The sequence below is a fragment of the Gallinula chloropus genome (genome assembly GCF_964237585.1).
Source record: "Gallinula chloropus genome assembly, chromosome: 5".
Classification (NCBI taxonomy): Eukaryota; Metazoa; Chordata; class Aves; order Gruiformes; family Rallidae; genus Gallinula; species Gallinula chloropus.
Window position 1 is genome coordinate 78192962 of NC_140090.1, and position 25630 is coordinate 78218591.

General features: G+C 47.9%; 1 protein-coding gene across 2 annotated transcripts in view; it reads left to right on the plus strand.

Moving 5' to 3' along the window:
• Positions 1-25630, plus strand: part of LHPP (phospholysine phosphohistidine inorganic pyrophosphate phosphatase) — a gene marked incomplete at its 5' end in the record, with an annotated part of 81538 nt that overhangs the window by 12967 nt on the left and 42941 nt on the right. For both annotated transcript variants that reach the window (XR_014617344.1, XM_084265039.1), the window contains 5 exons: positions 570-757; positions 1724-1877; positions 5173-5236; positions 6390-6482; positions 14953-15044. Coding sequence is in view for 1 of the 2 variants with exons in the window: in XM_084265039.1 (XP_084121165.1) it covers positions 570-757; positions 1724-1877; positions 5173-5236; positions 6390-6482; positions 14953-15044 (591 nt within the window). The remainder of the gene's footprint in view (positions 1-569; positions 758-1723; positions 1878-5172; positions 5237-6389; positions 6483-14952; positions 15045-25630) is intronic.

Sequence of the window (25630 nt, forward strand, 5' to 3'; positions counted from 1 at the left end):
TGATGCCAGTAGCTGGCTTCTGACCTGGCACTTGCAGAAGTGCAAAGCCTTGCTGTTACCTCCAGCACACCCCTGCAACAGGTAATAAGTAGGTGGAAAGATGAAAATCCACGTTGAAATACTGATAGCTGCTGTTATCACACCTGGTACCGTACCTGGGGTGGGTGGTGCAGTGCTGTCAGCTCACCTGTGTCCTCATCCATGGTCTGGCTTAACGATAAAGAACTGGATTTGGGGTTTTTGTGTGGGAGTGTGTGCTGGCTGGGCTGCAGTATGTGGGGACAGCGAGCATCACTGTGCTGCCATGCTCAGCTTAGCTCTCTGCTAATGCTGACAGACGGCTGGTTACATGCTCTGGCAGAGGCTCTGCATGTGGAAACCACGGTGCTTGTGCCCAGAGTCCCTACTGAGGCGTGTGTGGTCACACTAAGAGGTCCTGCTCCTTGCTCTGGCATTTCATCTTTGCATGTTCAGTGTAGTTACCCAGCTTAGGTGTGGGACAGCAAAGCTGATGCCCTTTAGCTCCTCTTCTACATCCAGTTAACCTCCCCACTGCTTTCACTCCACAGGATCAAAGCAGCCGGGCTGCAGCTGCGGTTCTGCACCAACGAAACCCAGGCGACCCGGGAGAAGTTTGTGAAGAAGCTGCAGGGCATGGGCTTTGACATCTCTGTGGCTGAAGTCACTGCCCCAGCTCCAGCAGCCTGCCACCTTCTGAAGGAGCGCAGCTTGAGGCCACACTTGCTCGTGCACAACGGTGGGACAAAGCTCCAGCAGATGCTGGGACATGTAGAGGGACAGCCTGAAGGGATAGGGGCATTAGTGATACAGCAGTGAAGTCCCATAGCTTGCAGGGAGAAAGAGCTCCCAGCTGTTGTTTTCCTACAAGGAAAAACTTTTTCCTTACTCCTGAGATTCTGGAATAAAGCTTAGTGGTCTGGCCTGAGTGAGATGTGAGTCGTGGCTGTGGTACAGGGGATGCACAGGGTTGTGCTGGGGATCAGCAAGCACACAGAGGGGTCTGCTGCTTAAGAAGAGCCTAGGAGAGAGGTGGGGTCTTGTGCAGGGTGTTGCATTGTCTTTGTTATCACAACAGAGATTTTAAGTGTATTTTCTTCTGTAGAGTATGGGTATGGAGAAAGGAGGTGGATCCTGCCCTCACTGTATTTGGGGAAGTTCTTTCCAGAGAGAGTGGTGAGGGGCTGGAACAGGCTGCCCAGAGAGGGGGTGGATGCCCCATCCCTGGGGGTGTTCAAGGCCAGGTTGGATGGGGCCCTGGGCAACCTTGTGTAGCTCCAGGCCTGGAGGTTGGTGTCCCTGCCTGTGGCAGGGGGGTTGGAACTCTATGATCCTTGGGGTCCCTTCCAACCCAGACCAGTCTGTGATTCTGTGATTCTGGGATTTTCATTCAGCTTCCTAGGAGTTTGTCTCAGGTCTAGGGGCCTGGATATAATGAGCTAAGATCTAACCAAGACATGGGTGGCAAGAGCTAAGGCAGGGGTAGGAAATGATTTATGTCACTCTTTGTTGTAGGACAGAAGACCAGCAGGATCCAGGTGGGAATGGAAGGGGTCTGAAGAACAGTGGACATGGATTTTTTTTTTAAATATTTTGAGGAATGGATGATGGGAAACACAAAGCTGGGGAAAATGATCAGTTCCACAGGGATCTCAAGGAGTGAGGGGTTTGGGGGATTTTACTTTTTTCTTTCCTCCTTCTGTAGATCTTGTCCCTGAATTTGCTGAGATTGATAAAACCAACCCAAACTGTGTGGTCATCGGAGATGCAGCAGAAAACTTCACCTATGCAAACCTTAACGAAGCGTTCCGCGTTCTCATCGGGATGGAGAAGCCTGTTTTGATCTCCCTTGGAAGAGGGTGAGCTCAGTACTGGTTATTTCTTCCTTTAGTCTCAACAGGTTTTAATTTTCTCCATTATCTTTGTGCTTAATGGAGGCCAGATACCAGTGTGGGCATATTCACACTACCACCTTTCAAGCAGTTAATCTGTGTCTGGCCTGATTTGTTCAGGCATCGATCAATGAAGGATCCTCAGTCTGTAATACAGTCACCTAACTTGTGAAAAGGGCTTTTGTTGCACTGAGAGCCTCTTAAAAACCCCGTAGACATAATGGAGAGTTTGGATTTTATGTGTGTGAGCATTGCAAGAGGCCAGTAGGGTTCTAAGCACTGCTTGTCTTTTTGTCTTTGTCCCTGCAACATCTCAGAGATGAGAACTGTTGGTGTAACTGCTGCCTGTAGCCACGTGCTCCTGCCTGAACTGAAAAGAAATGGGTTTTAGTAGTGAAAGAAACCCCAAACAGACCAAAATTCAAAAATCCAACAGGCCATGCTTGGATAACAGGTTGTTGCTGTGGATTGATGATGCTGTTTGATCTTCCAGCATCCTAAAGTTACTAATGGTGAGGAGGATCAGGTGGTCACAACATTCTCAGCTTCACCCCACAGTCAGCCAGGTTTCTTCCTTCCAGCTTTGAATCCTGCCCACATTCATAGTGGCTGAGATGTGGTACTGGCTGTGGCTAATGGCTTGTGTGACCATCAATACTCTATGCCATTTGAGTGGTATTTAAAGACACCATCTCTAGAAGTTGGCATCAGCATCTCTACAGGCTGATTTCTCTGTATGAAAACACCATGGGTAAGGGAGCACTTCCATGCAGGTGGCTTGAGAATTGCTCTACATGAGGAATAAGAAGCCAAAAGAGTTTTTATTTACTAACATAGAACCCCCAGTGTTTCATGAAAGCAGCTGCAATGTGTGAACTCTACCTGAAGTATATCAGGGATGGGGAGGGATGTTCCTCTGGCCCTGAGCGTGGTGGCTGAGAAGATCTGAGGGATGTACTGAGAAACAGCTGGGCTGGTGTGTATGACAGACACCTACAAACACAACCCTGCTTTTCAACTGATAGATCAGTTGGTTTGCTAATTTGAATATCAAAAGGTATTTTTAATTATTAAAGGAAAATATCAACCTCCTCTTTTCACATGCAGGAAAAAATCCAGGCAGGGAATTTCAATGATTTCCTAAAAACTATTTAGTTAGATGTATTCTAGAGGGTTTAGACTGTATGTTATCAGTGCCAGTGCTGAATAATGCCAAATCCCAATGGCCTTGAAGGAGTTACCCTAATCTGTTGTGCAACATATGGGCTTCAAAGGGACTGTGTCTGTCCAGCTTGAGAAAACTGTAGTGACAACTTTTTTTCAGTGGTTCAATAGCCCCTAATGGACATGAAAACCCTTCTTACTTTGTGGGTTATTGATCCAGCAGGGCAGAACTTATCAGCAGGAAGGAGCAGTTAAATCCATTGTGTTGCTGCACTGGCCACTCACATGCTCTGATCCTACAACAGGAGCAGAAAATCTTTGCTGTTTCTCAGTTAGAAGGAGAAAACGTTGATCCAACAGCATAATGGCTAATGTAGGTAAAACAGCCACCTTTTCTCTTAACACAATACTGACTTTCAAAAGGAAATATAGAATCAACCTTTAAGATTTGCAATGTGAGGGTTGCAGAAATGCCTGTATACCTCTCATGTGGATGAAAGTATATATTTATTTGGTCACTTGTTGTTGCAGACACAGCTCTAAAACAGACCTGCTGTTATTTTTTGAAAGGTTATTTTTCATTTTAAAATACCAAATGTTTCTATGCTGAGACCAGTTTCCATCATGAGCATATTTTATATATATATATATATTTTACAACTAATCCTTTAGATGCTGTTGAATGTGAGTTTTGAATGAGTTACCCTGGTAGGCAAGTTCTTGGACTCAAAGAAGGGAAACTATGAATTGGATGGGTTGTTCACCTAATTAGAGAAGCCTTGTTGATGCAAAACCCATCCACAAGCCAACTTTGGCTTCAACATGCAGAATCAGTGTGGTTGGGTGGACCTTCAGGAGGTGCCTACCTTGGGCAAGGAGGTTGATTTTTGGTTGAAGTTTTCCTTCAATTCATAGAAAAGGATAAGAGTCAGAGTCACTGAAGCAGAATGCCCTCCTCCTGAAAATGGAGTGATTTACATTTAGCATCTGTTTTGGGCTGAGAGTGGGAATTGGCTTTGTAATTTCTTCTGTCATGCCACTGTCAGAAAATTAAGCTGTTTACGCCAGACTATGGAAGGTTAATGGCTGCTCTAGCAAAGGTCAAGTGGTCATTTTAAAGGGAGGCTGTGCTGAATAATGGAAAATGGCAGAAGGAAAAGGCATAAAATCTTAACTGACTGCTCATCCTGCCTTTTTTTTTCCCCTGTCATACAGAAACCTGTCTTTGCTCTGGTCAGGAGATCTTGGAAGACCTGTGCTAGGGTGAATCGCCAGTCCAGAGAAAGCACTGTCAAGGTGCTAACAAATCCCATGAGCTCTGTGGCAATAGGAACATCTTTAGAAGAAGCAAAATTTAGCTTGGAGGGCTTTCTTAGTCCTGATAAACAGGGTCCTGGGTTTCAAGCAGTGATGGTCAACTGGTCCCTGTCCAGATACACGGTGTTACAGCTGCTGGTTGGTGCCAGCCCTCACCTTGTATCTACCATGGGCTCTCCATCGCTGATTAAAGGAAGAGCAGTGGAACTAAGGAAGGGTTAAATTGGATATTAGGGGGAAGTTCTTTACAGAGAGAGTGGTGAGGGGCTGGAACAGGCTGCCCAGAGAGGTGGTGGGTGCCCCATCCCTGGGGGTGTTCAAGGCCAGGTTGGATGGGGCCCTGGGCAACCTTGTGTAGCTCCAGGCCTGGAGGTTGGTGTCCCTGCCTGTGGCAGGGGGTTGGAGCTCTGTGACCCTTGGGGTCCCTTCCAACCCAGACCAGTCTGGGATTCTATGATACTGCCCTCTGCAAGCAGCTAGTTCTCTGTGCAATAAAATAAGAGGCCAAGTTCATCCTTGATGTAGGAGTGTTAAAATCCCTTTGAACCAGTGGAGTTGTGTCCCAGATGCCAGATGGGCCTGAGGTCTTTTCCCCAGCGTTGCACAGTCCTGAGCCTGTCCTTTGCTTCATTCCTGGTGTTAAATTAAGGCTCCAGAGTTTCTGATGACTTGACTTTTTGCTGCAGCCATATGGACATCTATTTAGGCACAGAAATAATAAAATGTGGTTTCTTTGGATTTAACTGCCACTTCATTGGAACTTTATCACTTTCATTTCCAGACGCTACTATAAAGAAACTGATGGTCTGAAACTTGATGTGGGAGCATATATGAAGGCATTAGAGGTATTTTATGGCTTGCATTATGCTTACTCACTCTGTGCACCTTGTTAAAAGAGTAACTGGTATAAATATGGGTTGTCTTCTGTAATTACTCACCTTGGTGGAGGAAGTTTCCACAGCTTGAAACTCATTTGCTGCATTCTAAAGACTGATAGATATTATTATTATTATTATTATTATTATTATTATTATTATTATTATTATTATTATTATTATTATTATTATTTTTTTTATTTTTTCTGGCCTTGTTCATTTTTTTCTGTGAACTTTTGCCACTGTGATACCTTCATTGGAAGTGAGGCCCTTGCAAGGAGGAGTCAGAAAAGAAAAACAGAGAATGTTCTCTGCAAGATACCCAAGGAAACCTAAAGTCCATTTTAATGTTTGGTGTAATGTTGTTAACACAGCCCTCACCCTTAACAGTTTCCAGCAAAAGACCTTCATTCAGCAAGGTACTTAAGTGCAATCCTGGTTTTAAGCCTGATTAAGTCTGTGCAGAGCTGGAACCCAAAAGATAAGCCAACCTAAGGGTGAAAGAATCATTATTCCTCCTTTTATAGGCTTGCAGAGGTATTAAAAAATAAGAATAAAGCAAAGTAGGGCAGTGTACAAGCAAAGAAGCTCGTGGATATGATGTATGCTTGCAGCACATTCTTCTGTATCTATGTGAGTTTAGGGGAAAGCTTTTGTCTCCCAGATAAACTCAGGCTTCTAGTTGTCCAGGAACAAGCTAGAAACACATTTCTTAGCACAGTACTCATATTTGGTTGGAGGAAAATAACATTTTTCAGAGCTGGCTGGTTACTTGAATCATGAAAAATATGCCAGGAGGTTGAAGAAACCCAGCACTTTCATATAAACAATCTTCTCTATTTCTTTAAGAATGATGCTCTTACAGAAATGAGTGGCACTGGGTCTGAGGCTGCTCTCATGGTTTATAACTTGGTTGTTTCAGGAGGACTTTCTCTCCTTCCAGGGAACATTTAACATTCATGTTATCCATATTCTCCAATATCCACCTTCACCCACTAATCCGTTATGTAATTTAAGTCCAAAAATCAATAATCACATACTTTTTACACAACTGACTCGAGTTGAAGAAATCCTTTTCTCATCAGCCTTTTTCTATGTCCTTCTCTCTCTATTTTTTTTCCAGTATGCCTGTGATGTTCAAGCTGAGGTAGTGGGAAAGCCAGCAAAAAGGTTTTTTGAGTCAGCCTTAGCAGAAATGGGAGTTCCAGCAGAGCAGGTAAGGTTTCTGATTGTGCCACCTAGTTATGCCCACTGATTGTTTGTATTTGGTGGGTTGGTTGTGGGGTTTTGTTGGTTTCTGTCTTTCCCAGAAAGTTCTGGAAGCAGTTGTGGCCAGGAGGAGGTGGGTACACCTCTGGGTGGACATGCCTGTATTTTGTTCCTGATCCTTGGTGTTACATATGGTGCAAAGAAATATTTATATTCAGGATCCTCTGATTAATTTTTTTTTTTATAAGGGGAAAGAAAAATTGTTAAAAAAATGTTTCTAGAGAGAAACACCCCCCATAGAATCATAGAATCATCTGGGTTGGAAGAGACCCTTTAGATCATCTAGTCCAACCACAGCCTAACCCTGCCCAGCCCACCTCTAGACCATGTCCTCAAGCACAACATCCACACACTTTCTAAACCCCTCCAGGGATGGTGACTCCACCACCTTCCTGGGCAGCCTGTTCTGATGCCTGACAGCCCTTTCAGTACAGAAATTCTTCCATGTTGACCCATTTGTTGTGGTTTAGCCCAGGAGGCAGCTAAAACATCCACACAGCCCTTCACTCCCTCCCTGCTCTCTGAACTGGGGAAAAAAGTAAAAGTTGTGGGTTGAGACAAGGACAGTTTAATGTAACAGAAAGGGAAGAAGATGATGGTGATGATGGTGATAATAGTAACAGACCCTGCACAACAAGAGATGCACAGCACAACTGCTCACCCCCTGCAGACCACCGATACCCAGCCAGTTCCCGAGCTGCAATCCCAGTCCCCAGCCAGGTTCCCCCCAGTTATGACTCCATATGGTATGGAGTATCCCTATGGAATGGAATATCTACCCCTTTGGCCAGTGGACATCAGCTGTCCTGGCCATGTCCCCTCCCAGCTCCTTGCGCAGCCTCAGCCTGGGGTGTGGGGTGGTGTGAGAAGCTGAAAAGCTCTTCATTTGGTGTAAACATCGCCCAGCAACACCCATCAGTGTGTCATCAACATTGTTCTCATCCTAAACACAGCTACACCAGCTGCTGGGAAGAAAGTTAACCCTGTCCCAGCCAAAACCAGGGCACCATTCAACCAAAGAAAGTGAAGCAGACAAAGGAGGGCTGACAGACATAGGGTAGATGCTACCAAATGGGGACCAGTGTGTACTGGTTACCCTCCTGACAGGCTTTTTTTTGAGGGTTCTTTTTCAGTGCCTCCTATTTCCCTTTCCATTCCTGTCTGTGCCATCCATACCTCTACTCAACTTCTTGTCTTCCATCCAATCCCTCCATTCTCTCCTGCGGTTTCTCCTACTTGTAGCATTGTGCTGTGCTTTCTTATTCACCTTCCTCCCAGACCATACAGTTCAAACTAACATCCCTTTACTCAAAAGCTAAAGGTAACAATGCAATAGTGTTCCTGGGGAGGCATGGACAACATCCTCACAAGCTGAGAAGTTCCCCAGCACCAGGCAGGCTCCCTGGTGACTGGAGGCTGCAGCGTAGTGGAATTGCAGCCAATGTTAGGTATTTCCTTTGGTGTCACACTGGCTACCTATTTTTTTTTAGTAAAAAGGAAAGGCAGAAGTAAAATACTTTCAAATTTAAGTGAATGAGAAGCACTGATTGACCCCCAAACTCCTCCTGTGTTAGTGGATTCATCAGCATCACCGACTGGGTGATGCTTACTTAGTGCAGCCCCTTTCTTCCCCTCTCTGTAGTTGTGCCCAGATCCTCTTTATTGATTTGTTGTTATGTCACACAGGACATAAGGATGAGTATGAGATGACTCACAGACAGCAGTGAATTACAAGGTAATAATTCCATCAGGGGGGTTTGGTGACAATATAAACAACAGGAGTGAAGTTTGGGTGGCTTGTAGGTCCCGAGAGCCTGGAGATGAAATTATGGCCCTGTAATTCAGTATGTGCTTGGGTTTTACTTTATTATAGAGTGGGGAGATGGAAAAGACCTAGCAGGCCATCTAATCCATCTCCTTCCCCATCCGTGAGTGTTCACTGCTTCACGTTTATTAATGTTTTGTCCAGAGTAGTTTTCAGTGAGCCAAACACCCAGGGCTTCTGTAAGCACCCTTGGGACAGTGTTCACAGCCCAGCAGATCTTGTGGGCAGGCAGCTTTTTCTGAGCTTCACCAGGATGCTCCCCTTTTAAACTGCAGCTCCTTATTTCCAGTTTTACTCTGGGTAACAACCAAAATAGCTGCTTGCTTTCTGGGATATATTCTCCCTCCAATTACCCATGACTTGTCATCATTACAGAAGTCATCTCTTACCAAAACCTCTGTGTTTAGCTCTCAGCAGCTTGCTCTGTGAATTTGAATCGGTCCCTCTGCACCCTAACCCTCTTCCCTTTGGTTTGTCAATGTCTTCCCAGTAACAAGGTAGCTCATCCTGAATGTAATATCCCAGGTACAGCCACAGCAATTATTCAGTCTGTTCACCCAACAAACCAAAAGACCCATGTCAGACACAGAGTGGCACCTGAGGAGAACATAGCTGGGATAAAGGACAAAGAGCAAAACCACATCTCAAAGAGCTCAGCCCTGGGATGCTGTTGGTCTAAATGAGATGCAGGAAGCTTTGTGCTTCCTTTCTCTTCTATGAGAAACAAGGAGTGTGAAGGAGGGAAAAGCTCTTTTTGGGATTTCTATCCTTAAGTCATGGTATTGCCTTTTCCATAGGCAGGATGGTGGGGTTGTCCTCCTGTGTCATGTTTTACACTGTGCCAAGACCCTGTCAGCCCCTGGCACTGAGGGAGGGTGTTGTTACAGGGGTGCAACAGGACACCAGGACTTCTGGCTCAAAAACTTTGCTCTAGGGAAAAAAAAAATTGCATTGAATGCATCAGGAAGCCAGCAAATGGTCCCATAGGATGAGCCTCAGTGAGGAGGACATGTTTTGGGTAGGGAAAAGCAGTAGTAGTCCCCAGCAGAGATGACTACTCTGCTATTCATAGTGCTGCTAGTGACTAACTTTCTATTTGGAAACACATGTTTTTCTGTACAGTTTCTAGTGTTAAATGCCATCTGCTTGGTGTAGTCATACATCTAGTCTCTAGGTGTATTCAGAGAGGTTTGAGATGGAGGGAGGGTGTGCCTGACAGAGAGGAGCACAGCAGATAACACTGTGCAGTGGCACCGGTCACTCCGTGCTGGGGCTGTGGAAGATACCCTGTGCTGCTGGAGTGAAACGTGGATCATGATGCACATGCAGAGGAACAAATCCCAGCAAACTACCTTATTCTGACATAATTTCCTCACTTTTGAGTGCTTGACCTTGGGACTTCACTGGAGAAGGATTTGCAGTTTGGTTTCATTCATCACATATAATCGTAAAAACTCTGTATGTGCAGTTCAGTGAGTCCCATGGCAACGCACCGTGTCACGGTGTAGCCTGTCTCCTGAATTAACTTCTCTGCAGTTGTAATGCCATGGCAAGGGCTGGTTTTACCTGCCTTTGCTCCTAGAAAACGTCAGCTGATAATTTATTCCACCTGTGGCATGCATTTCATCCATCCCATCATGAAGCCCTCTTGGACGAGCTGCGCTTTCGAAAACAGAGCACAATGTTCCTCCTCCTGCCTTTTTAATGAGAGGTACCTTTTTAATCAAGCTGGCTCGCTGCAGTCATTCTAAGCAGCAGCAAATCTTACATTTCTCAAGCTGCTTTAATCAATAAAGTTATCACCAGTCGTTTCCCTTGATAACTGCTTCTTGCTGAAGACCCTGCCTTTGCCTTCTGCTGCTGAGACGTTTCCAACCCTAGAATAGGAGGAACTCCCCGATGGCCAATTTTCATTTTAACCTTTCCTCAATGGCCTAGAAATAACAGATTGCTGGTATTACTTTAATAGATTGGAAATTTAAACCTCTTAGAGGTAACCAGACCTATCTTATGATTCAGTAATACGACAAAGAATAACACATCTTAAAGGTTACCGAAATGCCTAATTCATGTGTTTCAAGGCAGCTGTAACAGTGGATGATTTTTACAGCTTTACAATAAAGCCTGGATAATGTTAAGGTTCTGGTAGTTTTATATAATCATAAAAAGTTCTCTCTGTAGCAAATTGTCCTGCTTTAATGGGAGTTACAGCAGGTCATACTGGAGTGCATAAACTACTGGCAGTTAACTGATTCCCATTGCTGCCACCTGCAAGTCTCAGGTGGGAGTTAGTGGTGCGTGAGAGCAGAGGGAGGTCACCCCCAGAGTGGCACAGAGGACCTGTCACCGTGCTGGCATCCCCTCCGTGCTGCCTGGCCATGACAAGGAGGGGGAAGATTTCCCACCTCAGAAAGAAGGGTGAAGTGGCCAAGTGAAGTTTCAAGCTTCGAGTCCTGCTGAGAGCTCACTGAAACCTATCGGGCCCTGCAGCCCTTGGGAACCTGCCCTGGAGCTTTACCCTGTTCCTGTGTTTCACCTGGCTTGGTGTATAGTTTCTGCCAGGTCAGAGGCCACGTGCGATGCCTTTCGTGTCTTTAATGTCTGCATGGCTGGTAGTTCCAAGATAGAAACATTAATTAACAGTAATATGGGATCCTGAAGCCTAGGAGCTCACCAGCTGGGCCAGGGAGAACAGGGAGAAAAGCAAATCCATCGTATTTCTTGTAAAAAGAGGTTTAGGGCATTAATCCAGATTTATATAAGCTTTGTTTCCTCGTGTCCCTGGCATATTTAGCTTGATTAAGGTTGTTAAACCTATAGCAAAAATCTGCTTAGGGTTAAATGCTCTGTTGAGGTTCATGTGCTTCCTTCCTTGCATCCCTTTGTCTGCATCCTCTGCAGGCTGCAGGCTCAAAGCACTGTGCCCAAGCTTGTCCTAGGGACCGCTGCGTCGCAGCAGGAGCACGGCCCCGTGGTACAGGGGCTGTTGTCTTTCTGCCTCATTCCTTTCCTGCTTGAACATTTTCCTGTGATTTTAGTGAATGCTAAAACTCTGCAGGCAATAGAGAGCCGAGGTTCCTACTCATCACCCTCTGAAGCATCTCTCAAGGCTCATGGGTGTTGCCTACTTCTGTGGCTACGAGTAGTTGGTCCCCACTTCCCTCCTCTCTGTGGACCAGACACCACCAGTAAGATGCTGCCCATGCCAGTGATTTCTGTGCCACAGACCTTCATCCAGCAGGGATTACTTTGTGCCTTCCCAGCTCCAAATTCTTGGAGGTCATGTTCACCTCCTCCATTATCACAGGTTGAGTCTGATGGGGACTCAGCTTTGGCTTTATTTACTACATGTGTACGACCACACACCCCACCTCTCACCTGCTGTATGCTTTAGGAAAATATAAATTATGCCTATTTGAATTGTTTGCTGATTTGTATTAAAACCAGAGAGGGGGATTTTTTTTCCCCCTTCTTTTTAGTAAATTTTAAACCAGTCTTAAAAAAGTGACTTCCATGGAATAATTGAACAGCTTAACAGTGTGATCCCTGTGTAAGATGTGAACACGAACGGGGATCTTTTAATTCTTGCTTTCAGTGGGTATGTGACCTTTCAGTTTTATATCTTTCTCTCTCTTCTTACCATATTGCAGTCAGAGAGGAAGTTAAACCCAGGTTTGACAGGTAGAGTTTTTTTATTTCCCTTGACAGCGCACCTCTTGACCTCTATCTTCTTGCCAATGATTTTTTAAATCCTAAATGATTTGGGAATAATTGCTCCTCCTTTAGTGATTATTGCCCTTCACCGATAGTAAATCTGTGAGATCCCCAGGGGGCTGGAGTACATTTTTGTATGCGTATGCCACAAGCTGGCCTGGACAGGCATCGCTGCTCATCTGCGGCGGCACTCGCCCAGCATCTCGCAGGAATACTTCCCTGGATGGGGTAAAATCCAGCCCTGGTGAGGAAAGGTGTGCTTGGTGGGCTGCCCCACTGCCCTTCCCCCCTTTCTTTTTCAGGGGAAATTTGTTTTTAGGCTTTTTAGAACCTAGGACTGAAATCAGGCTGTAGTTGAGAAATCTCATCCCGAATGTCTGGGGTCAGGGTGTGCGGGGATCAGAGGGCAGGTCTGCTCCACAGCTGTTCCCTGTCCCCCCTCTGAAACCTGGGGAGGTTTTTGGAAGGAGTTTTATAAGAAGAGGGAATTAGAAACTGTTAAAGCTGGTGGTTGAGAACAATTAGCTGTCTCAGAGTGGCGTGGGTGGGAATGGGTCATGGTGGTTGTTTGGACGTGGTGCTGCCAGGCTCTTTGCACCTCTGCATGCTGCTGTGGGATTGTTTTGTTTCCTCATCTGTGTGTATGTCTTCAGTTTATCAATTATTTAAAATCAACCCATCATTTTCTCCTCATCTCGTGCTGGATTGCTTGTTTTGAGGAATGATAAGGAAAGGTGAACTGTCTCCATGGGAAGGTATCTTATTAGGAACACAGGCACTCTGTGAGCAGAGTGGATAAGGAAAATGGTTCAGTAATGAAAGGATGAAAGAGACTGAGCCCTCCATCATCTGGCAGAACTGGGAAGGCAGAACCACCTGTCCCAACCCCATCTGCTGCTCCCTCCCTAAGGTCACGAGACCTTATGTTTCTCTGCTCCTTGAAGGACCTCTCATCATGGGATGATGATCATCCCTCATGCAATCAGGATTTTAAACCACTGTGCAAGATAGACTGGGCTGGTAACTGCTATATATAATCTTGCCCCCACACCTGATGTGTTACTCAAAAGGTGATTTAGTTTTCTATCAGCTGTTCCAGACAGGTGTGTTTGTAGCTTGGTTTGGTTTATGAATGCTCTCAGAAAATCATCTGTTCACCCAGGGCTTTAGGGAGCAACCTCATCTGGTGAAGATGTCCCAGCTCACTGCAGGGGGTTGGACTAGATGGTCTCTGAAGTTCCCTTCCAACCTTACATGTTCTATGATTCTCTGATTCTGTATCCTGAGAGCTCCTTTACGTGCTGTGAAATAAGTGGGAGAAGATTCTGTTGCAATTAGATGATTAATGAAAGTGGTTCTGGAGCTTTGGTATTTTTTGATGTCTTCAGTAGGTATGATGTAGTCCTGCCCTGCAGACTGCTTCCAGAGTGGGGACTGAGGTGTGGGAGACACAAGACAAACTGGCTCTGGGACAGTTGCACACTGTGTTAAAGAGAGACACTTCCATGTCCAGGCAAAGGAAGGAGAGGGGTTTATTTGCTGGAATGGCACCTGCAGCACAGACCCTCTATAGGGTTTTGTCCTTAAACCTACAGTCCTGGTCCCCTTGCAAACATGCCTTTTGACCTCCCCACCCCACATGTGGGACAAGGACCCGTCGTGGCAGACTCTAGAAAAAACCTCAAACCACACAAACCACAAAAGCAATTCCTTTAGTAAGGAAAGAAACACTTTAATGAAGGACTTTAGGGAGGGAGGGAGGCAGCCTGTGTTCTGCATGTCATCATCAGACACTCACATGAATCCTGCCCCCTCCAGAAGGTCTTTTCCCAGTTTCATTTGTTTGGAAGTCAGTTGAGTTTATTAGTGTTTGCATAGACTTAGGTGACCTGGGATAAAAAAGACAGGAATCTCCTGGAGAGAGTCCAGAGGAGGCTACAAAGATGATTAAGGACCTGGAGGATCTCCCCTATGAGGAAAGGCTGAGTGGGCTGGGGCTGTTCAGCCTGGAGAAAAGAAGGCTGAGAGGGGATCTGATCAATGTTTATCAATATGTGAAGTGTGGGACACAGGGGGACATGGGCAGCCTCTTCTCAATGTCTGTGGGGACAGGACAAGGGGCGATGGGCTCAAGTTGGAGCACAGGAAGTTCCACACCAATATGCAGAAGAACTTCACAGTGAGGGTGAGGGAGCCCTGGGACAGGCTGCCCAGGGGGTGTGGAGTCTCCTTCTCTGGAGAGATTCCAGCCCTGTCTGGACACCTCCCTGTGCAACCTGTCCTAGGGACCCTGCTTTGGCAGGGGGGTTGGACTTGATGATCTCTGGAGGTCCCTTCCAACCCCTGTGATTCTGTGGTTCTGTGATTTACCATCATGTCCCAGTGTGCAAAACCAAAGGGATTTGATTTTACAGGGATTTCCCAAATTCCTGCATCAACCTGACAATTAGGTTGGATCCAACTCCGCAAAGAGACACGTCCCAGTGACCACAAGTTTTTGACCAGCTTTTAGAATAGCAAGTTAAGCTTGATTTAAACAGCTTGGAGCATGGCATAAATGGGTCTTTAGGAACAGAACAGGCCTAACTCCTTAAAATTCAACATTTCCTTTGAACTGTGTGCCACATCACTTCCCTCTCTGTGATGGATTGCACGCTGGACAGAGGTGTGCCGCGCTAGTCCGTTGCTCGAGGAGCTGCAGCATGAATTGCACTCAAGGTAGGGTGACTTTTAATCAATAGGATGACAATATTATCTTGTTTAATTTGTCTGATGGCGGCGTTGAACATCAGATCAAGCTGTTTGTTATGTCAGAGGAGTGTGATGCGTGGCAGAAACCAGCTTCCCCTGACGCCAGCCCCTCTCCCTGCTCTGACAGGCCGTCATGATCGGGGACGATATTGTGAATGATGTTGGAGGTGCCCAGCGGTGCGGTATGAGAGCTCTACAAGTGAGGACAGGGAAGTACAGGTCAGTGCACACCCTACACCCCACACATCCACGGGGGAAATCGGGGGGGAAAAAGGGGAGATAAATGTCAGTCATGACTTTTTTCCATGTTTATCTTGCTGCCCAATGACACCCTGCTCTAATTTCCTTATCAAACATGTTAATTACTGAAAGAAAATTGCTCAGAACCTGGTGGGTGGGTGGGTGTTCAAACTGACTGCACAAGACTGGATTTTTTTCCATGCCTTTCCAGTCCTTTTCCTGCTGGTGGATCAGTTTTCCCACCAACATACACTGTGGTTTGAACAGATGCCTCCTTGTGCAGCAGTTAGCCTTGGGTGGATGATGCCATTTTCATTCACACAACATGTTTTGGGAAAACACTGGGTGTAAGAAAGTGGCAGGGAGAGGAAGACACATTGTCTTTGATCTTGGGAAGAAGTATTTTCTGTTAAACTGCCACTCTGTTTTTTCCATCACCATGCCTGGAGCTGGTGTGTTCCTTGGGGTTTGTTTTGGGGTGGGTTATCTTGCTGCTGCTGCATGGAAGTGTTGTACACTTGGTGTAAGATGTGTTTGAAGCTTCTAGCAAGGTTAAGGCTGCAGAATTAGAGTGTCGACTGGGTGATCTCTGTGGGTCGTATCTCACAGCTCTATGAAGGACTCCATATGTCTGCTGCTTCCTCCAGACACGCATTCAGCACTGAAGTGCTTGGAATGTGAGAGCTGCTCTCCACTTCTCCTCTTACCAGGCTTCCCCAGGCTCACTCACCTCTTTCAAATGACCCTCCAAACCCTTCTCCATGCAGGTGTCTCCTGTGATTTCCCTGAGCCAAGAGCTGCCTCCCTGCAGCTGCTGCCAGGAGACCTCAGTGCAGACACCCTCAGAGCACAATCCAGGGTTGACTGGTGGAAAACAAAGCCACCATGTGATGCCCAGGCCAGGTTAGGTTTGAGGGCAGCTCAAGGTGACTCCCCAAATGCAGTGCAGACATTGACATTCAACATTTGGATTCCATAACACTTCCATCTCCTCTTAACCATCTCCTCTTAACCACAGCCATGCCTCTTTGTAGTAGGCATGGTTCAGCAACACCATCTGTCGTTTGACAGGATTTACATGTTTACAGTTTCCTTCTTGATTTCCAAATACCACGACTGCAAAAGAAGGGTACTCTTTTTGGGGAGGGATGCAGCAAGTGAGAACAGTGCTTGCCATAGGCTATCAGGAAAGTTACTCTGTTAGTTTTCAAGTCAATCTGTTTCTCAGCTTTCCTTGTAGTTCGTGGGAGGTGATAAAAGGATGCCCAGTGCCTTAGTTCTAATGGACTGATACTGCAGTGAGTGGCACTTGTGGAGGAAAAAAGAGATGGATACAAGCACATTGTGCTGTGTGTGTTTTTGCATCTTTGAGATACTGCATCTCAAAATGAGTTATCTATCTAAGCAAAGCTCAAAAAAATCCCAAAGATTAAAAAAGCCAGTATATAGTTCATGCTGTTGGGATTATTCATCTGTTGTCTCTTTAATCCCATTCATTTCCTAAAGGGAGAAAAATAAAGATGTGAGGGTTGATTTTCCTCTGATATTAACAGGATCACTCTGTGATCCCACATCTTAGCATCACACAGGTAGCAGGGGTGTCAGTGAGGGAGGTACCTCTGCACACAGAGGTAAATTAGACCTTTGCTATGAACAACTATCTCCTCTGATGTGTTTCACCCATTATAAAGCATGTCACAGGTGATGCTGCATCCAAACTCTTCAGGCAACTGATGTAAAGCATATACACACATGTGTAATGTATGGTCATATATATGTATGGTAATATGTTGGTCATATGCTGGTCATGGCTGTAAAATATATGGTCATATGCTGCAGAAACATGTTCCTGCATCGAGTTGGAGTCATCATTTCCCAGCTGAGAGGGGCTCATCAGCTGTTTGAGATGTTTCGGGGTGTGTGGTTGCTGCTGTGTGAAATCATATTGTATGGAGGTGAAATATGGGGGGGGGACACATCTCTCTAAACCCAGCATGGGGTGCCAGTCCTGGTGTTAGTTGCAAGTCAAATGAAATAGCTCTTGTTTGCCAAGGGAGGTCAGAGATGTGTATATTTTTAGGAATGACTGATTTAGTGGACGTGGACAATCCAACCACACAGTGAGGATTGAGGGGCAGGGAAACCCCAAGTGGATGAAAGGTGATGGACAAAAGGAATGAAAAATGTAATTATTTCATGGCTGGTTTAAAGCCTGAGATATATATATATACAAGATTACATGTAGGTCTTGTGTTGCTGGTACGGCAGCGCTTGGACACGGAGCGGTGTGCTACACCCAGGTACCTCTGGATGGCACCGTTAGTACATTGACTCCAGTGTCAGCCCCAGCTCGGGACCTCTTCGAAAGCTGAGGCTGGTTTTGCTATAAACTAGTGCAGATTACAAAGGGGAAGGGGGGTTTTGTTGTGGCTGCCGGGTGTTGGGGAGGCAGGATTTCCACAGCTCCCAGTAAGGAGAGAGAGCCTTGCAGCTGGGGACAGGGGCGCTCACCCCCGTTGAGTTGTCTCTGCTTATCTGCAACCATGAGTGGTTTTTCCATTCCCACCCCAGCAACGGGGTCTCACTTCAGCAGGGCTGCTTTGGGAATACAATATAACTGAGGAACAACCCCGAGGAGCTCTTGCAGGGGCATCTCACAGCTTCCTGCTGGGTATGTGGACATGACATGCACAAGTTACCCCAGCATCAGCGTGTTGTTGCTCTGTGGGAGCTCTGTGCTCTCACCTAAGTGCTGCCCCTGACTAGCAGACATCATCACCTCCAGTGCAAGGGTGTGCACAGGGCAGCTCTCCTTCTTTCAGGGGTCAGTGCTGCTTTACATGAACGTCTTGGGGGTCTGCTGCCACCAAGGGTTCTGCTCCGTGGTGCCAAAGGTGGCACAGGGGTTGAGGTTTGCTGTAATGTTTATTGTATTTCAGAGGGAGTTAGGTGATTGCATGCAGATTGCAGGCTGCAGAGCAACTCAGTGCATCTTCCTGGCCTTCATGAGATAGAAGAAGACATCCTCTTCACCCTGAATGCCTTTTATGGAAGGAATCTATTCATCTGCTGATGCAGAGGTTTCAGCAGTAGATAGGGGTGGACAGGTCTTCTGCAGGGCAGGCAGCCCTCAGCCAGGTACAGGAAGCTAACTTGAGCCCACAGTCTTGCAGGAGCTTTTCTCTGTGGTGGTGGTTGTGCAGTGATGGTGGTGGGGGATGCCAGCTCCCTGCTGAACTGAGGAACTGGTTTTGTGAATGCAGGGTGGGGGTGGCTGGCTTGGCAGGCGAGACAAGGTCCAGGGGAGAAGCAGGAAGGGTGTGCATGGAGCCTCAGAGCTGCCTCCTGCCCTGGGCTCTCACCCTCCTGGCCTCTGCAAGGTCTTTTCCCATGTCAGCTACTCCCAGGGTGAGATTCAAAGTGTGGATTAGGCTGTGGCAAAACCATTCAGTTTTACTCCACCTTGCATGGAGGTCCTGAAAATTATTCCTTTGTCTCTCTTCTTTTGGATCTTTAAAGTTTAATAAAATTTGTGCTACTGATTTCCTCCAGCATGACAAGCTTGGCATGTTCCTCACCCCTGCATCTACACCTGTCTCCTCTGAATGACTTAGTCCTCCAGCAGGACTTAAGCTCAAATGCTGAAATCTCTTTTTCAGCAGCCAAACTGTTCATGGAGTAGATGAGTCCATGAAATGTAATCAGTCCTAGCTTTAACATGGCACATAGCTCATGTTGGTGCAAGTCAGGGCAATACTGGAAAGGTGTTGGGATAGGATGGTGTTTTAAGCCAGCATGGTTCTCCCACAGCTGGGTCAGCCAAGTGTAGCCCTTCCCATGTGAATGCAGAGGGGTCAGGCTGCTCTGCAGGTTTGGCCTCTCTCACTTCATCCCTGGACCTCACTGCAGACTCTGGTCTGGTGTCAGGCTTCTCAGCGTTGGGAAACCTGACTCTGATGATGAAGTTTCCATGCTCACCTTTGTGGACGCCCTTGGTAGCCAACACCTTTCCCATGTAGGGAAGAACATGTACTTGTCTTCCTGCACAGGGGATGTACTAATTCCCCTCACAGCTAATTGGCCTTGACATCAAACCAATAATTTCCACAATAACTATTGATTCTGTGGTGCTGCATAATATCCTCGTTCCTCTTTGTGATGTGCAGAGAAAAATTACCTTCAGGCCTTTCCAACTGTCTCCACATCAGGTCAGGAACAGCTTCCAGGTGCATCAGTGCATCCATTTGCAGGTAGTTCTTGGCAGGACAGAAGAATTGCCTATCCCTTACTCCTTGGTGTTACTTACAGGTCTTGGTTTATAAGTAAAGAACTTCCCATCGTTGGCAAGTGGTGGTAACCAAGAGTATGCATGGCAGTGGTATCCATTGCTCACCTGTGGGCTCTGAAATGGTTTCAGAGCCTGGCAATATGTGTTCATCCCCCTCAAGTGCCAATGAGGTCTTCTTGGTTTGATTAGGGATTTATCTCACAGCCACAGCTGATGCTGCAGCACCCCTGAGCTCCCTCGTTACGGACATAAAGGATACCCCAGGATAAAAAGGATTGAGGCCAATGAGAGCTGCTGTTTCTCTCCAGCTCTGCCACTGTTCTCCTGGAGAACTGGGTCAAGTTACTTTCCCTTCACTTTCCCAACTTTATAATTATCCTCTGAGAATAATTATCTGGACTTTCTTAATAAAGTGGCCTGTGATCTGTTCCTCTTACCTGATTGAAGAAAACACGTAGAATTTGTAGGGATTTATAGGAGATCAGCTCACCAGGAGGAAAATCCAGATGTGATCCAGCCAGATAGTTGTGACAGAGGAAAAGACTTCACCAACTTGAGTAAGGATTGAGAAAAACAGGGTGGGTCTTTGCCATAACCTCTTAAATGCAGTTATAAAGTTATTCTTTAAAAAAAACCCCAAGAAAATATTGATTTCCACACATGGATAAGTTCACAACTGCTGCTGTGGCAGTAAGTGAAAGCTCCTGACACCTCCTGCAAAGCAGCAGTCACGTCTCACTGCTCCACAGAGGAGCAGCAAGCCCTCCACCCTCGCTGTCTTGCTCGCTGCGTTACTAACCACAGCCCAGACAAAGGCTTTTATTAGCTTGTTCTCATCTCCTGGGCCTTGGTGGGGCAGAGCAGGAGTGTGTGATGAGGCCCAGCAGGCCTTTGTGCTGGGACAGGACCTGAGGCGTTTTTTGATGGCCTCACCATCCTGATAATTAAGCCTGCTTCAAGAATTAAATGGGAAGTCTTCCAACCTGTATTTACCCTGTAGAACCCTGTGTTATAATCCATGTTTGTTCACATCTTAAGCACCGTTTATTAAAGCCCAGTGTCAGCAGGTCAGTTTTCAGTGTGATAGCAGGTCACAGGAGGGGATCCTCCCCCTCTGCTCTGCCCTGCTCAGGCCCCACCTGGAGCGTTGTGTCCAGTTCTGGGCTCCCTGGGATAAAAAGGACAGGGATCTCCTGGAGAGACTCCAGAGGAGGCTACAGAGATGATGAAGGGCCTGGAGCATCTCCCCTGTGAGGAAAGGCTGAGTGAGCTGGGGCTGTTCAGCCTGGAGAAAAGACTAAGGGGGGACCTTATTAATGTTTATAAATATCTTAAGTATGGGATGCAGGGGACCATGGGCAGCCCCTTTTCAGTGTCTGTGGGGACAGGACAAGGGGTGATGGCTGCAAGTTGGAGCACAGGAAGTTCCACACCAACATGGGGAAGAACTTTTACCCAGTGAGGGTGAGGGAGCCCTGGGACAGGCTGCCCAGGGGGTGTGGAGTCTCCTTCTCTGGAGAGATTCCAGCCCCGTCTGGACACCGACCTGTGCGACCTGTCCTAGGGACCCTGCTTTGGCAGGGGGTTGGACCTGATGATCTCTGGAGGTCCCTTCCAACCCCTGTGATCTATGATCGTGGTCAGTGCTACAGCTCAATCTTACTCACCATTTATTGCACCTTCAAATCACAGTTTGCTCTGTCCATGTGAGGATCCTCACATGTGTTTATCATTTTCTTGACCACAATTTGGTTACTTTAATCTTTGAACCAGCTTTGGAGAGGAAGTTCAGAGCAAACACTGCAGTGCCTCAGCACACACACTGATCTGACAACAGCCTTAAATTTCCCCAGTACATTCAAATATCCAGACACAGAAATTACCAGTTTTACTATCTGGTGCTTTAGGAACGAGTGGCCTGTGGGAAGGTTTCAGTTCTTGCTGCTGTAGTGTGGTGTATAACAGAACCATCCTTGCAGCATGAGGGTATCTCCAGTCACGATACAATAGTGAATCCTGTCGGGAACACATTATGCTGGTAACTGTATGTGGTGAAGGTGGGAAGCAGAAGGTTCTGCCCTCTGACTCTAAAGAATCATCTTTTGTCCATCTTGAGTATTTGTTTGCTTAACTGAACATAGCCAAGTGTTTACTTTCCAGTAAAGTTACTGTTTTACATTAGAAATGCTATTAGGACTAGGTAATTGTTCTAAGTCCCTTCCAACTAATTTCCCTTCCCTCTCCTCTCTTCCTTTCTCCCCTCCTCCTCCCCTCTCCTCTCCTCTCCTCTCCTCTCCTCTCCTCTCCTCTCCTCTCCTCTCCTCTCCTCTCCTCTCCTCTCCTCTCCTCTCCTCTCCTCTCCTCTCCTCTCCTCTCCTCTCCTCTCCTCTCCTCTCCTCTCCTCTCCTCTCCTCTCCTCTCCTCTCCTCTCCTCTCCTCTCCTCTCCTCTCCTCTCCTCTCCTCTCCTCTCCTCTCCTCTCCTCTCCTCTCCTCTCCTCTCCTCTCCTCTCCTCTCCTCCCCTCCCCTCTCCCTTCCCTTCCCATGCATATTACACCTGAGCTAAAACACACCTGAAAGGAGCAAGGGGGATTAGAGAGCTCTGCTGTGTTGTAGCTAATGTGTAAATTTACTTACCTTTAGTCCCAAAAAGAAGTGGGAGCTTGGGGGGGGGGGGGGGGGGTTATTAGTGAGTTAATTTATTTCTTGGTACCATAATAAAGCCAGAGGAAGCCACGTGTGCTGTGGACACAGCCATGGTGGCTGCTGGACAAATGCTCATGGGCTTCTGTGAATATCCAAAAAGAGATCAGCCTGTGATGGGTGCAAGGGCAATGACGGGAGGAGCATGTTGGGTCAGTGAGGAAATGCAGCATTACCCAGCAGCTTCGCTGGTTCTGCTCTGTACCTGTCTGATGACCGACTTTTTCTTGGCAGTCCTGCTCTAATCAGCTGTCACATCTCAAAGCTCTTGGGCTAGGAAGCAATTTGCATTTTGCAAATGAAGAGGGTAGTGACCACATCAGCCTGTGCTGCAGTTTTGCTTCCCCTCTTGCTTCACATCCACACGAGGAGGGCAGTTGAAGAGACAGCTGCCTTAAGCGCTTCCATTTCTCCCCTGCCCAAGCAGGGCTGGGAGAGGAGGAGGTGGTACCAGCATCTGCTACTAGAAGCAAGAGGCAGTGGGACCAGGGAGAGCACACGGCTGGGTGGGTTTGATGTGTGGGGCTGAGCTTCTTCCAGACCCTTCTCTGAAAGGCAGCCACAGTTAATGGCTGTTTTGTTTTCCTTCTCTTTTGCTCTGGTGCCTCGATGTGTTGGTACCATGGTGACACCAGAGTCGCTTGTCCATCGCGGTTGTGTCCCTCTCCTCCCCACAGACATTTAGTTCGTGGGCTGAGGTGCTGGAGGCTGGACTGCCTGAAAGGAGGCAGCTCAGGGGCTTCCCAGGGTTTCCACAGAGCATGTTCCTCTCCCACACAGCACCCAGCATCACTGCAGACACCCGTGGCCTCCCCCAGAGCCTCCTGTCCCCGTGGGGCAGACCCACCTCTAGCTCTATTTGTATCTTCAGGGGCCTTTCTTTAGCTCCAGGAGAAAAATTCCACAGCAAAGCAGTCCCAGGAGCTGGCCAAGCACCGTGGTGTTTCCCAACACTCATCCCTTGCAGAATTCCTAGCGATATTAGCTGGTTCAACCTTTGGTGGGGATGATGAATACCTTACCCATCTCTAACTACTTTATCTCCATAAAAATGCTAATGAGCACGTTGAAATGTGCTGCAGCAATGGCAGAGCTGGGACAGCTGCACAATTGTGGTTTCACTAGGGATTTCCTTTTTTTCAAAACCCAGGTTCCTCTTCTCTGCATCTTCTTGCTCTTTGCTTTCCTGTAGTTAAATGTCATCCCAGCTCTCTCTGGGTGCAAGGAGCGCTCTCAGCAAGCAGCACGGGGACCGTGGCGGAAGGGGAGAGGCTGTTTGGGATTGATAAAACCCAAGCAGAGCCTTGTTTTCAGAGGGAGAGGGAAGCAAACAAGAGGGAGGCAGGCCAAGTCAGCTGCCGATGTAACTCCCTCGGAGCAAATGGTTCAGTATCTGAAATTTAATCTCCTGGCTGGGGCTCCTGCTGGCGCTGTGAACACGCTTGGGAGCCGCGGTGTGGGAGCCTTGCCTTGTGCCAGCACCCTGAGAGCACAAGCCAGCTGAGCATTCACGTTTTAACACTGCCCTGCATGGCCCGTGGGTGCTGGAGGGACACCCACAGCCTTAGCTAGAGACATTCAGGGGTGTTTTTTTCCCCTCTATGAGTGGGTTTAACCAGCAAACCCAGAGTGGCTGCCTAGTCCCCAGCGTGTTTTCTGCTCTTGAGATGCAGTGCAGGGCCCTGTGTTTGTATTGCTGACAGCTTGGGCACGCAGCTCTGCAGGGGGAGCTGGGTGCTTGGAGGTGGGATACGCTCAGAGGACCACCAGCCGCAGTAGGTGGTCCCAGAGCCATACCAGGGGCCCTGCTCCAGGCTTATCCATTGGCTGCAGAGGTGATGGAGACGGGGCTTTGCAGAGGTGCATGGGAGCGGGGCTGCCAGCCTGCTCAGGCCGAGGGAGATGCTGCAGGACACAGGGACTGCCACCCCTCCAGCTGCTTCTGCTGAGCCTGGGCTGGTGGCTGCTTTTCATCCCCATCAGCAGCACCATGCGACTCGCCGTGAGGTAAAAATAAAACACCCAGCACTGCCAGCTTCATGTCTTTGTCGAGCGCTGGGAAACTCCAACAGCTTTCCATGTGAGTGCTGGTGTACTGCAGGCAGGAGAAGGAGCCTGAGTGAGGAGAGGGCTTTGGGTGAGGAGCAGCGCTCCCCTGCCAGCGCCGGGCAGTGCTCTTCACGAGGGCACGACGGCAGCTCGCAGCCCCCGCGGGGACGTGACTCATGTTCACACTTCACCCTTGAAACGATTACAATTCTTACTTGTCTGTGGTTTTTCAGTCATTGTCAACAGTGTGTCTGGTTACGCCTCAGCCCTGCGCTCGCAGGCTGCCGAAAGACGAGCTGGTTGGGCGCGCGGGGCTGGAGCTGCTGCACGGGGGCTGCGTCCTGTGTCACATCTTCTGACTCGAGTCGTCACCTTCCTAAAACCAGCGATGGGCCCCGGGGCTGTGGGGAACAGGGCCCAGCAGGGCCTGACTGGCTGCTGGCCGCAGCTGCCACACGCGCTGTCGCTCTTCGTGTCAACCTGCAGCTTGTCTCAAAAGCTGCTTCTTGGTTTTTTTCTGAACTCTGGATGGGTCTAAAATGTGACCAGCTGGGTCTAACACTTGGTTGAGTGGCTCCTCACCATAAGAAGGACATTGTGGTCCTGGAGTGTGTCCAGAGAAGGGCAACCAGGCTGGGGAAGGGGCTGGAGGGCAAATGATAGGAGGAGCGGCTGAGGGAGCTGGGAGTGTTCAGCCTGCAGAAGAAGAGGCTGAGAGGACACCTTATCACCACGTGCTGCAAGTAGGGAGGTTAATGCAAAGAGGTATTCCTGCTGGTGGGAATTTGGGGGTGGGGTAGGGGGAGTGCAGCAGTGCAGGGCTAGGTGATGGAGTTAGCAGAGCCAGTTAGCTGCCAGGCCATAGGCTGCCCAACACCCTGCACTTCGTACCCTGCAGCTGCACAGCAGCTTCCCCATCCCTCTCCATATCCTCTGAGATGCTGCCAGTTCCCAGTTTGTACTGGAAGGGGTCTGTTTCCCACCGTGCAAATTTCCAGCGGGCTACGTGGGGCAGGACGCAGCCAGCAGTGCTCCGCGGTGCCAGATCGAATTCAGGCCCAGGGTTTTGGATGTGCAGTTGCAGTTTGTGGAGGGTGGGAGTTTGAAACAGCTTTTCATCTTGGCATGAACCACCAGAGCATCGTGCCGAGCTCAAAGTCGCTGCTGCCTGCCTTTAAAAGGGGTTCCTGTGCTGCAGAACCCCTTCACCTGCCACAAAGCCAGGCCCAGTTCCAAACCCAGCAGGCATTTGCACTTGAATAAGGTGAACTCTTCAGCTCTTGGCTGAGTGACACTGAGACTGGGCCTAAAAATAAGAGGATGTCTGACCCTGAAGTGAAGGTTTTTGAACTCATAACCCAGCCTGGCACCCACCCAGGGTGACATCATCTGGAGGGGAAGTTGGAAAAGCTTCCAGATCTGTTGCTTTCTGCACAGGAGTGCTAAGTGCGTGTGTCAGCGGATAATCAGGCGGCACGTTTGCCGTGGCCTTGAGTTTCGGGGGGAGAAGGGAATGAGGAAGGAAA